The sequence below is a fragment of the Mycetomoellerius zeteki genome, unplaced genomic scaffold, assembly GCF_001594055.1.
Source record: "Mycetomoellerius zeteki isolate Tzet28-1 unplaced genomic scaffold, Tzet1.0 scaffold249, whole genome shotgun sequence".
NCBI lineage: Eukaryota > Metazoa > Arthropoda > Insecta > Hymenoptera > Formicidae > Mycetomoellerius > Mycetomoellerius zeteki.
In genome coordinates, this window is record NW_017257226.1 from 220,570 (window position 1) to 233,101 (window position 12,532).

General features: G+C 37.3%; 2 protein-coding genes across 2 annotated transcripts; one reads left to right on the forward strand and one right to left on the reverse strand.

The window, feature by feature from the left end:
- The first annotated feature begins 1,549 nt into the window (after window positions 1-1,549).
- On the forward strand, window positions 1,550-5,622 carry LOC108723653 (pentatricopeptide repeat-containing protein 1, mitochondrial). The gene is made up of 4 exons (XM_018449556.1): window positions 1,550-1,706; window positions 2,429-3,654; window positions 4,779-5,090; window positions 5,494-5,622. The coding sequence occupies exons 1-4, from the start codon at window positions 1,616-1,618 to the stop codon at window positions 5,587-5,589; spliced, it is 1,725 nt and encodes a 574-aa protein (XP_018305058.1). The 5' UTR covers window positions 1,550-1,615; the 3' UTR covers window positions 5,590-5,622.
- Window positions 5,623-5,654: 32 nt separating this feature from the next.
- vir (VIR_N domain-containing protein) lies at window positions 5,655-12,159 on the reverse strand. The gene is made up of 5 exons (XM_018449553.1): window positions 11,929-12,159; window positions 11,269-11,381; window positions 10,310-10,676; window positions 6,202-9,823; window positions 5,655-6,014 (listed from the first exon to the last, which is right to left on the reverse strand). Exons 1-5 carry the CDS (start codon window positions 11,980-11,982, stop codon window positions 5,722-5,724), a joined length of 4,449 nt encoding a protein of 1,482 aa, XP_018305055.1. The 5' UTR covers window positions 11,983-12,159; the 3' UTR covers window positions 5,655-5,721.
- Window positions 12,160-12,532: the final 373 nt, after the last annotated feature.

A 12,532-nucleotide genomic window follows, 5' to 3' on the forward strand; every position in this document is an offset into this window, starting at 1 on the left:
CGGCTTTAAGCCCGTATCAGACTACCGACTGCCCGACTGCCAACCCTGGCTGTTGACCAATAATGGACCAATCATATTGAGTCAGTCTTATTGTGATTGGTCCATTATTGATCGGCAGTCAGAGTTGGCAGTCGGGTCGGCCTGTAGAGTCAATAGTCTGATGTGGGCTTTACGATTATGACTAAAATTTTTGTACGTGTGATGGCCTTAAGAATGCCGTGTAAGGCCCAGGAGCTCTATTCTAGAAAAGAAACGTATACGAAAAACTAGGAAAATACTATAGTATACGTAACGTATACTGTATTATTTCCCTAGACTTTCGTATACGTTTCTTTTCAAGAATAGACCCCCAGTTTCACAACTCACGGTTAACTCTTAACCGGGGTTCAACTTATTTATTGTCTCTTTCCAATTCTAGAATTGAAAAGAGATGAGAAACAAGTTGAATCTCGGTTAAAGGTGCCTTTTCATGCTGACGCTCGACGCTCATTTTCAGCGTCAAAGTAGGTCACATGATCAAAATTAACGCTTGATATTCGTCAATTTCTATCACGTGTTTTATATTGGTCGCGTTCAGCAAACTCAACTGTTGCGGAGCGGATCAGTGAGCTCTCGCTGCTATTGGATAATCTAAAAAGTGCTCGCAATTAGGCCGCGATCCGATTCACGCTCACAACAGCTCACAACGCTTAAAAATCATTTCATCCTTGTTGTTTGTCAAATGTTGAACGAAGACAAATAATGCTCATGAGCGTTGTCAGCATGAATCGGACCACAGCCTTAGTAAGGCCGGAATCAGACTAGACATTAAAGATTGAGATTGAAGATTGAAAAATTCAAATTTGACCAATCGAAACGAAAAGAGCTAAAATTTCTTTGTCCTTATTGGTCAAATTTCAATCTTCAACCTCAATCTTCAATGCGTAGTCTGATTCCGGCCTAAAAGTAGTCATATAGTGTTTTCCACTGGGAAAATTGGTGCAACACTGATGCGCACTGAGTGCAATTTTGTTGTTCCACTGTGAAAACCAGTGTTTAATGTTCCACTGACAAAACTGGTGCAAAAAAGCATCTCTATATTGATCTCTATACTGGCTACGTTTACACCGTACGCTTAGTCCGCGACCTATACGATAGGAGTCTTTGTTTAATATACAAGATAAACAAGGACGTCTATTGTATAGGCCGCGGCCTAAATGCACGGTGTAAACGTAGCCATTAGGTCTGTTCGCGTTGCATGAAATCCCCAAATATTTTTGCACTTAAAATGAGATAGATATATATTTGGCCTTGAAAAGAGAGAAAGCGAAGATGCCGAAAGTGCCAGCAACGGGAACAGACCTCGTGTGACGTGCGTCGTAGTCGCGACTACTAAAGTCACTAGATTTATAAATCTAGTGACTCTACTAGGGATTGCGTATGTAATCCATGAAAAAGACGGGGATGATCATTTTCATTTCAGGTTTTTCTGTTGCTATCAATTGTCACGTTGTGATCATGTGTTTATAATTTTATCTCTCTTAAAATTCAATACATTTCGTTACAGTATTTTAAACGTTGATGTTTAAACAAAGACGAGTTTTCTTTTTGATACGAATATTTTCATTTATATGAAATGTTTTGTCAAAAACTTCGCGCATCAATCAAACTCAATAACGTCATAGGTTATGTCAATGAGTTCAATCACTTGATTATATCAAAACAATGTATGTGTAAAAATGAATAAATGAGTATTTTGTGTGTTCTACCATATTCAAGTGTCTTTTTTTAAAATTGGTTTTAGAAAATAAACATTTTACTTTTTACGTATCGCTGTGTTGGTGGAAAAGTAACAAATAAAAAGTTAGCAATTTTTAGATAATGAAAGGAAATTGATTCCAAGGACTAGTATGTTTTTGTGGAAAAACGATATATTTATGTTAATATATTGCCTACATGAAAAAGTATCACAATTGTGATAAGTGACGAAATTCGCACAATTGTATACTAAAGCGACAGTGTTCGAATTTTGAAAACTCATGACATTATTTAAAGAATAGATATAATTAGAAATATATATAATATGAAAAGAAAGTGAAGCTATTATATCGATCTAGCAAATTATTGTCATCTGGCTCTGCGTTTATAATTTTATATTTTATAATAATTTATTTCAGTACTTTAAAAGTTGATGTTTAAATAATGACGAGTTTTCTTTTTAATCTGAATATTTTCGCTTATATAAAATGTTTGTCCTAATTAAATTCACTTTTAATTAAAATTTAGAAAGAATTCTGAAAAGTTCTACTGAAAAGTTATTAACTTTGAGATGTGTTTCCATGAACTTTTCTATCAATGCAGCGATATACTGCAAAGAATTTAATACTAACGAACACTTATATATTATTAAAGTATTATACAAAACAAATTTAATATATTTATTGTACAGCCAAGAATGAGCAATTGCAGCGCAAATTGCAGCTCTCGGTTAGCAATTTTTGCATGGAAAAACTTCCAAGGAGCGCTGATGTCTTCGGAGACATCTCAGGCAGGAAATTTGAGCGAATTCCAATGGACGAGCGCGAAGAGGAAGAGGAAAAATTTCAGGATACAGAAGCGTGCATTCCACGTCGACTGAAGCCCAGCCTGGGCCAGTACGCTGAGATGATCAAGTCGCATATATCTAAGAAAGATTTGAATTCTGCTTTGCAGGTCCTCGACTTGATAAAAGAGAACCGAGACAAGCCCACGATATACTTGTACAATCTCCTGTTGTATGGGTTAGCCAAACAAGGTGATGTAAAGCAATGCTTCAGTCTGTATAACAAGGCAAAGAAGTATAAATTGCAGCCGAATGCGGCGACCTACACTAGTCTGTTTAACGCGTGTGCTTTATCTAATAACAGCGAAGTAGCTCTGGAGCATCTTAACAAGCTGCGAAAGTTGCTTTATGAGCGGCAGTTGCCGCTGAACGATACGCATTATAATGTCATGGTAAAGGCGTACAGTTGGCACGGTCAGATCGTTAATGCCTTCCAACTGGCGGACGAGATGAGAGACAGACGTATTCCTATCGGAGAAATCACATACAACTCTCTGTTCCATGGGGCAATTTCTAACAAGGAGGCTGGCCTGCGACACGCTTTAATTATTTGGCATTTAATGCACATGAAAAATATCAAACCGTCTTTGATTACTTATAATCTTCTCCTGAGAGCGATCAGGGACACAAATTTAGGAAATTTAAAGCCCGACGACGTCCTTCTCTCGGGATTCAGTCAGACTAGGGTTTCAATGTTGGAAGGCGAGAAGCCGGATTTACTGGCCTCTCCGCCTACGTTGAGCACACTTTTACCAATGAAAAAAGAACAGAACGTTATGCAACACGATACCGATGTAGTTGTACAGAAATCGGTAAATTTGAATGACGTGTTGGTCAGTAATCGTCTGATTTTGTTCGGTGGTTTAGAAGGATTTCTGAATCGAATGTCCAACGACGGTGTTAAGCCTAATATCAAAACTATTACGTTACTCCTGGATTTAATTCCGAACACGGTGTCCGCTGAGAATCTACTCGTCAAAACTGCAGAGGAAAAAAATATTGAACTGGATATCGACTTTTTCAATATGCTCATTAAAAGGCGCAGCATACGATTTGATTACAAAGCCGCGAAAGTAAGTGTTGTAGTGAATGCGGTCACTTGCACTACACTGGATCACTGCATATTAAAGTATCTAAATGCAATGGCATAGTATAATCTACTTTGACAATGAAATGATACACGGGGATAGACAAAATAATGTGAACACCTGAGAAATATATTATTTGTTATATTAATGAGAAGTTGGTCTACCATTTGTCTTTAATACAGATTCTACACTGTTAAAAATTTAATGAAATTTAATATACTTTTAAGTTGCACAATTTGAACTTATATAATTTCAACATTACATTAAATTTAATGTATTTATAACTGAAAAATTTGTAAAAATATTTGTACATGTATATGAAATTTAATGTATTTTTCATGAAAATTTATAAAATTTAATGTATACGTTCATTACATTTAAGTAACTACTGTAACTTAATTTTCAGTTAAATCATTCATTCTTTTAATTTCATAACCACGAGCTTCATTTACATGTAAAGGAAGCATTTCTAACAGTGTACCTTTATTAGAGGAAAGTTTACATGTTTGAATAGTATAATAACTGCTACAATATAACGTACCATTCATCTAATAGAATATCTTCTAGTTGTTTAAAAGATATTGAAGAAAATTGGTTTTTCATTCTGCTTTTGAAAACTATAAATGATGTTTAAATCAGATAATTGTATTGGCCGGAAAAGATATTGAAGTTTTTAAGAACAGAGGGCAATTTTGAAAAATACAGTGAAAAGAAAATTTCCTCCTTCAATATTATTTATATAAGCAAATGAAAGAAGTTCTATTGAAAGAATCTAAACATTTCGTTGATAACTTGTCAATCTCTTATTAATAAAACAAGTAATGAAATAAGTGGTGTATTTCCCAGATGTTCATATTATTTTGCCTGTATATTCTGATAAATAACGTAAATGTCATTAGGAATTTAATTGTCTAATATATATATAAAATGTATCTAATCTATAAACCTAATATATATATATATGTTTTCATATTTCACTTTGCGAATTTCATGTATAGCAGCTTTTAGTATGTAATAATCCAGCGTAATGCAAGTAACAGAAGTAGAATTCACTATTATATTCTTGATTAACCATTCGAATGTCATGTTGATACAACTTAATAACTTAGGAGGTGGTAAGCATGGCGGAGAGGAAGGGACTTTCTCCAAACATAATGACATTCGGAGTCTTGGCACTTGGTTGTCAAGAATGTAGACAGGCCAAAGAATTTCTGGAAGGAATAGAAATTTTTGGCTATAAACCCAATTCTGTAATCATAGGTACACTCGTTGGTACGGCTTGCTATAAAAAAAACTTTGAATATTTGTTGTTTATGATGAGATATATGATGGAGAACAGAACGAGACCTACTGCGCAGACCATCGAAATAGTAAAGAAATTTTCGAAAGAATTATCGAAGATTGAGAAACCGATTACGACGGTACGTTAATGAAATTTGCCACAACTACTGTTAGTATTAATCTTTTCCTACGTGCTTAACTCTTGATGAATTAAAAAATATGTACATTTTTAAAGTTCTTTGCAGTGTTTTAAGATTCTTATTAGCATCATTATTAAATTGATAATAAAATAATTAAATTGATGATTTAATTTATGATATTATTTCAGTTGATTACGTTTTAAATCAGACAGTAATTGGCGCGTAGTTTATATAACTGGAAAATGTGTATTTAACATTTACGTGTAAAATTTACTTCGACCTATTTAGTTCTTTCTTATTTGATTTATTCATATAGCGCGGTCTAATTTAACTTATTGAATATATACATTCCAAAATTTGATATAAATATATAAAATATACATGTATAAAATATTTTTTCCAGGACAAGTACAGATATCGAAAATTGAAGCGTTTGGAGGACGATATCAAGACATTCAAAGAGCAGTATCTCAAATGGCAAAAGTTGATAAAAAAATAATTCATTACAAAATGAAATATTATTTCTGCAAAATACAGCCTTTCGAGAAAAAATTATATATTGTTATTGGCATAATTACTATTTTGTAAATATACATATATATATAAATGAAAGAGAGTAGACAGTAATAAATCAGCGGAGGTACGTAGGACGAATTTCTTGTGTCCAAGGTCGACTCCTGGTACTACTGCTGATAGCACGCGATGGACACGTTCCGCGGATGTTGAGTTTATTGTATCCGGTAGGACCGGTTGGCTGAGCTCCGCAGGTTTCCAGCGCTACAAACTCGTCCACGTGAAGAGACGGTGGCCTGGAAGTGTTGGGCGGCCTCGATCGGAAGGGGTCGGATCCTCTACCTACTCCTCCACCTACTGGACCACCTCGTAGAGAATTGGTGAACTGTGTCCTACCTCGCACTGGTGTTACTAAAAGAATTATCATAAAAAAATTATAAATCGTCAAATTCTCGAACAAACTATATAATTGAACATAAAAAATTAGGTGAGATTGATTAAAAATTGTTCACTTTTTCTTTTTAATTCTCTTTTTAATATTTTTTTATATGAAGAATTAAAGACTGAAGATCGTCTAATAAATCCTTAATAATCTTACCAAACGGCTGTTTCGACTTGGTCATTGGCGAAATCTGTTTGTCCGCTCTACTACTTTCCTGTTCTTCATCCTGGGGTTTTGATTGCAGAGGTTGAGTGGTGTCATCGGGAGGTATTTTAGAACACAAATTTTGCGTCTCCGCTAGCAGATTGAAGTCAGCGGGTAGCAATTCAGTGGCGAGTGCCAACAAGTCCACTGTATCTTCGGTTTGTGTTTGATTGGTCGTGAAAGAAAACTTTTTGGGCCGAGTTGGGCTATTAGTCGTACAAAGACACCTTTGCGAGAACTGGTTCAATAATGCTTCCGGGGTGGGCAGCAAAGGCTCCAGCATCTCCGGGATAGGTTCTTTCTCTTCTTTCTCTTCGGCGGCTCTCAAGATTTCTTTCAGCTCTTCTGCGCGTTCCAGTTTCTCTAAGGGATGATCTGTCTTCTCCCAAGAAATCAACAATGCCAATTGCTGCGCGCGTAGGTGCAAGGTTCTCGCTTCCGAGTCGGAGGCGATTAGATTCTCCAAGAAAGTTACGGTCAATTCTACAGTGGAGTTTGTTTCGGGGTTCTCCAAGCTCAATACGTGATCCAGTAGCGCGCGCAAGGCGCCGGGATTGTTCTCCAGGCAGCTTTTTACATGGTACAGACCATAATTGTGATTGCTGAGGGACAAGAGAATGGTCAACGTATTTTCTATCACATCTAATTGGAACTTTGTGCTAATCGCCAGGATATCGATTAGAGCCGCGAGTATAGATAAAAGAGGCTCCTTGCTGGGCACCGAGTGCGTCAGTTTCTTTTCCAAAGGTTCATTATCCTCTTGTACTAGACTGAGGTTGCAGTTGCATAGAGTCTCGAAGATACTGAGGATCTCGTATTGTACGTTGACGTCGCTACTACTTTTCAAAGTGGAGCACATCATCTCGATAACCGGCGGATACTTTTGATCGGATTTTACTTGCGCTCTGGACGCCGGACTGGTCAATGTTAACAAAGTAGCCTTCATAGGTGCATGCCTAGCCAGGTCACTGATTAGAGCGAGAATAGGAACGTTGTTCTCTAAAGGAGTGGCTGCTAGAATACCATCTAAAAGACACCTCCCAACCAAAAGAGCTGTCGGTGCTGCCAGGTCACTTAATTGTTTGCAAACTGTCGATAAAAGAAGTAAGACGTCTGCATTCCAACTCGTGCAGAGTAACCGAAGAGTTTCAGTGAGATTTGTGGCCTGAGCTTGAAGATGTGCTGACCAGAGCTTCCTTAGGCCCAGAATTCTCATTGCGTCTTCAGTAATGGTCTCTTTCGGTGTTAGGACAGGTGGTAGCAGGCGAGTTAACAGCTTCAGACCTGGCACGAAGTTGCAAGGACGGAGGGAAATCATCTTCAGAACCTCGCCCAGCATCTGAGTCCATAACGATTTCGCCACGTTGCCAGAACCGTCGGAATCGACGGCTTGCGTAAAGACTAGGAGCGTCCCCACGATTTCTTCGGACAGAGTCTGTACCATTAGATTAGACGGGATGGCTTCGATCAAGGAATAGACTCCGAGCAGCGGAACGACGGCCGTAAGATCCTTAAAGTCTGTTGCCATGCACTTGACAAGTCTCTCTAGCAATGCTCTGGTCAGCTTTACGCAAGGAAGCAACAAGGCGATTAACGCCATGCCCCTGCGACCAGTTAGAGCGACACGATGAAGAAACGGTTGTTCATAGAATTCAGACACGTTTGCCATTACGGCAACCAAAGCGGTGAGGCCGTCAGCGGCGAATAATTGAGTCAGAGCATTCCTGTATTTGAGTTCAATGTACGGCTCCAAAGGGTCAACGTCATTATTTGATGGGAAGATGAGATAATGCAGGATTCTACAGGCGGTGATTAGCTGGCCTGGAAGTGATGCAGCCTTCTCGGCGCTTTTCCTAATAATCGCTACCAATAGGGAGACGTCGCAGTAATCCCAATGAGAAGTTTGAGCCGCGACTGTCAGATATGATATCACGTCCCTGAGGATGACATGTTCGCGAGCTTTGTCCAGTATTAATTCCGCACGGTTCTGGAAGATCTCTATCCTGTCAGAGTAACGAACAACTGCAGAGATCACCTCGGCGGCGAACTCGCAGAGATTAGAATCTGACAAGAAGGGAATCAGAATATCTATAAAATCGCCCAAGGGCAAAACCGTAAGAATAGCATGCAAACCGTCTGGAAAAATGAGGAAGGAGTGCAGCCTCTTCAAGATCGTCCAGTCGGAAGTCTGTTTCAAGCGAATCAGGCACTGTGCAACCTGGAGACGCCACGCTAGGATGTGCCCGGCGCCTGGTAGCTCATACCTCAGAGCTTTTAGTATCAGTCGAACTACTTCGATCTCCTTCAATAAGTAGAAGAGGCCTTCTTTAGTACTGGAGAGATGCAAGAGAAAGCGGCGAATTAATTTAATCATTTGCAAATTGCAGTTAGGAGAAGATAACGCCAGTAGAAGATGATGGGCCAGTTTATGATGTTCGAAATAAGCTACTAGATGAGCGCGAGGGTTGCGTGTATGCTCTCGTTCGAATTCCATTTGGGCACCAGCCGGCAATTGGCGTTTAGGCTGTGCCATCAACGTTGGGGCGTACACGTAAGCGTTCATCAGCTCTGCTAAGCCGAATTCGTCGAAATTCTTGATCTCTTCTAGATATTCGTACACATGGACTTTACGGAAAAGCGAACTAAGGGCGTATTTGAGCCTGGCTAGCTTAGCTATGTCCAGCATTGTTAGTGCATTTCTGTATAAGTTGTTCCTTAGAAATTCCTGCACGATTATCGGGCTGATCAATGCGGCATCGAGGGCTCTTAGAGCGGAAAGCTTTACTGGTAACGCCACGTTTTCGCGCATACAAAGGGACAGCAATTTGTACGGGGCTTGAACTTTCAACAGAATTTCCGGTCCTTTCGATAATCGACAGAGAGCCTCTGCTAAGCGAACCCCCACCTTCACATGACGTACTTTGTATGCTGGTTGCGGTTGGGCCCTGGCGAGCTCCATATCTAAGCCAGCATTGACAATGTCAGTCAAATCATTGATATCATTTACGTCGGAGTCAAACGGACTCAGTATGGCGCACAAAGTCTCGCAGTTGTGAACGAACGTTTCTTTTTCTTGACCGGATGCATTGTGGAAATGTGAGACCGACTTGGAGAGGGATTGTAGAATTTCTCTGATCTTCAATAAGGTCTCGTGGTTCACATGAGTGTCCTCCAAGTCTCCCAGCTTCTCTAAACTTAACAAATCAGGTGGCACCATTGCGTAGATTTCATCGATTTGTGATGCTTCACACTCGAACTCGGCAGTAGATGGAACATCATCGGTCATTATGTCCTCGTCCGATAATATTGGCTCGAACGGCTCGCCAGTTTCCGGTTCGCCAGCTTCTTGTTGTTCCGCTTCTTCTTCTTCGGCGGAGATGGACTCCGGACTCAGAGAGATCAGGGACTCGGTAGGCGGAGACAAAGGTCGCTTTGACGATTTTTCGCCTGCGTTGGCCGTCTCTTCTTCCCATTGTCTCGGTTCTGTCTTTCCTGTATCGGACGTGGTCGTCCTGGACGGCTCCACTACTTGGATCGGTTGTGGCGATGGAGTTGCCGTCACGCATGTTTCCTGCTGCGATGTAGTTATGTGTTCAAACACGAGTGAAAATTGGATCATTAAAAAGATAATGAAGAAGATATCGCCGCATTGATAGAAAAATGACAAAAGTAAAAAATTAGCAGTAGGGTTTAACTGTAACTACCCCATAATTATCAAATTAATACGAATTAAACGATTTATTAAGATCGTAATGTGAATACACAACAAGTAAGAATATAAAAGCCTATATATATGCATGTACACATATATAAAATATATAATTTACATTGAATTATTTAAAGCATTAAAGATCCAGCTTTAGACTGTTATAGGCTTTTATATTCTCACTTGTATATTTAAATTAATACGCTATTAAGATCAAATACATTGAATTACAAACATTGAAATCAAAAGACATTTAAAGCATGGCAACGTGCGTTTCATTTTCTAAACATCCTATAGATACTTTTGTTTGGATTTAAAAAAAAATGACACCATTATTATGTCAGATTTTCTTACCGATAAATTTGTTTGATGTTGATTCTCGTAATACCATTCAGGTTGCTGTTCAGAAGGAATTTGTACAGCATTTTCAGGATTTTCTTCTATGGAGCTAACACAAGCGGTAGAACCAGCTGCCGAACTAATGACCTCCTGAGGATTGTTCAGTGATTTGGTCAGAGTACCATACACTGCAAGCGTAATAGTGGTATACCATCCTCTCAGTACCAACCCATCCGTTGGTATCTGTTTTCGTTCGCATTCCAATTGGATATGGATGTTCTGCTTGTATTCTAAACCACCTAAAAACTCGAAGGTGGAAGCCCCAGGTTTGCTGAGATCATTCACGAAAAATTCGATCTCAAATTGTGAGGGATTGGTTGCTCTAAAGGAAAGAATAAAGTCCCTTGTATTTTCTCAGAAGTTTGAACGTTAATACTGATCAATTGAAAAAAAAACTGCTATTTTTAATGCCAAGAATCAGGGTTGGGTAAGTTAACTTTTTTTTTTTTTAACTAAATTAAGTTAAAGTTAATAGCCTTGAAAATTAAAATACAAGTTAATCCATAATGAAATTAATTGAATTAAAAATTAAGTTAATAAAAAAAGTAATTGAAAAATTAAAAGTTAAATTTGACCCGAACGAACAACCAAAAAAAAAGAAAAAGTTTGATCATTTTACATAATTTTTTGTATTTTTTCTTTCTCACAGTATATTTATTAAAGAATCTGGCTATTTTTGTTCACAAGTAACGATTATACAATATAAAATTACTAAATTATATACTCATTATCCTCTTGCATTGTGTTCGAGGATTGACTTCAAAAAAATCAAATTAAAAGTTAATAGTTATTGATAAAATGTAACTAAATTAAGTTAAAAAGTTAAAAGTCTAAAATGTAACTAAGTTAAGTTAAAATTAATTAACTTTTTAACTTCGCACTACCCAACCCTGCCAAGAATAAAGAATGATTACCCAAGTCGCACTCCTCCTGGAAAGTCTGCCTGTACTCTGGCACCTAATGGAATGATTCTTACTTCACTAATGTAAACGGGCTTGGGAAATTGCACTAAGTCCAAATTCAATTCCTAAAAGCATGATTTCTACATAAATATCATGTCATCCAATGCATCATAAAAGTTAAAAAAAAAAACTTGGAATTATTTGTAGAATATGGGATTTTTACAAAATCTTGTAAGCGAAGTTTAATTTTTCTAACAATGTTTATATCCAAATTTAATATAAACGATCTTAGAAAAAAGATAAACTTTAAGAATTTACTGACTTTTATTTGCAATACATAATATATAAATATTATAAATAATATAACAAATTGATGATAAATATACTTTTCTATAATAATTAGAATCTTAACACAATTTGAAATAAAAAGGACAGTTAAAATATTTGTGACGAATTTGTGAGAAAATTATACTTTCCGGTTATAACAATTATAACCTCAAAAATGTAATCTTCAAATATGTGCATAATGCAGTCAAGTGTATTAAAAAATAAAAGCCGCTTTTTCTACCAATTTTTACTCCGACGTGTTACTGACGTAAATTTTAACAAAATTGTTAATAAACAGCTTTCCTTCAAGTATAATTAATTGTTATTAAATGCATGTAAACAAACCTCTGAAATGTCATGGGAAAACGTATCGAAGAACAATAATTCGATGTTATCCATGTCTCATACCACTGAGTAAATATTCTCGGACAACATAATACCTTAAATATTAACTTTTTTGATAATAAACTGTACTTCTATTTTCCATTTTAATCTTGTCACATTCTCCTTTATTTGGTTATATACACGTCAAACTAGTACATTCTGTATGACAAACGTTGTTCTTGTATCGTATTTTGTAATACGTATTAATAATACGTGTTTATTGTATAATAAATATTATACAATACAATGCAATACATTATACATTCCAAAATAACAGCATCAAATCATATCATCAGATGGCATCTGATAGACAATACTATTTGCGTTCTGAAAGCAACTGTTTGCGTGTCTACAGCTGTATGAAGCGTTCAACTACCTTGTAATTGGCTACAATGGGCTACAATGGCTGCGTTCGTTTTGGCGCTTACAGCGCTTGTGAGGTATCAATTGTCCTTGTTTAATATTTAGGCTGTGTTCCAATTCACTGCCAGTGCTGAAAATGTATAATATACGTGACATAAATTGTAGATTTTCAGCGCTGGCATGGTGAATTTTGAAACACAGC

Bases quoted from the DNA above. Each gene is read 5' to 3' on its own strand.
- LOC108723653 (XM_018449556.1), top strand. From the start codon at position 1,616: ATGTTTTGTCAAAAACTTCGCGCATCAATCAAACTCAATAACGTCATA. The intron at 1,707-2,428 runs GTATGTGTAAAA...TTTATTGTACAG, and splicing joins CTTGATTATATCAAAACAAT to CCAAGAATGAGCAATTGCAG. The intron at 5,091-5,493 runs GTACGTTAATGA...TATTTTTTCCAG, and splicing joins TTGAGAAACCGATTACGACG to GACAAGTACAGATATCGAAA.
- vir (XM_018449553.1), bottom strand. From the start codon at position 11,982: ATGGATAACATCGAATTATTGTTCTTCGATACGTTTTCCCATGACATT. The intron at 10,677-11,268 runs GTAATCATTCTT...TCTTTCCTTTAG, and splicing joins CCAGGAGGAGTGCGACTTGG to AGCAACCAATCCCTCACAAT. The intron at 6,015-6,201 runs GTAAGATTATTA...TAATTCTTTTAG, and splicing joins CAAGTCGAAACAGCCGTTTG to TAACACCAGTGCGAGGTAGG.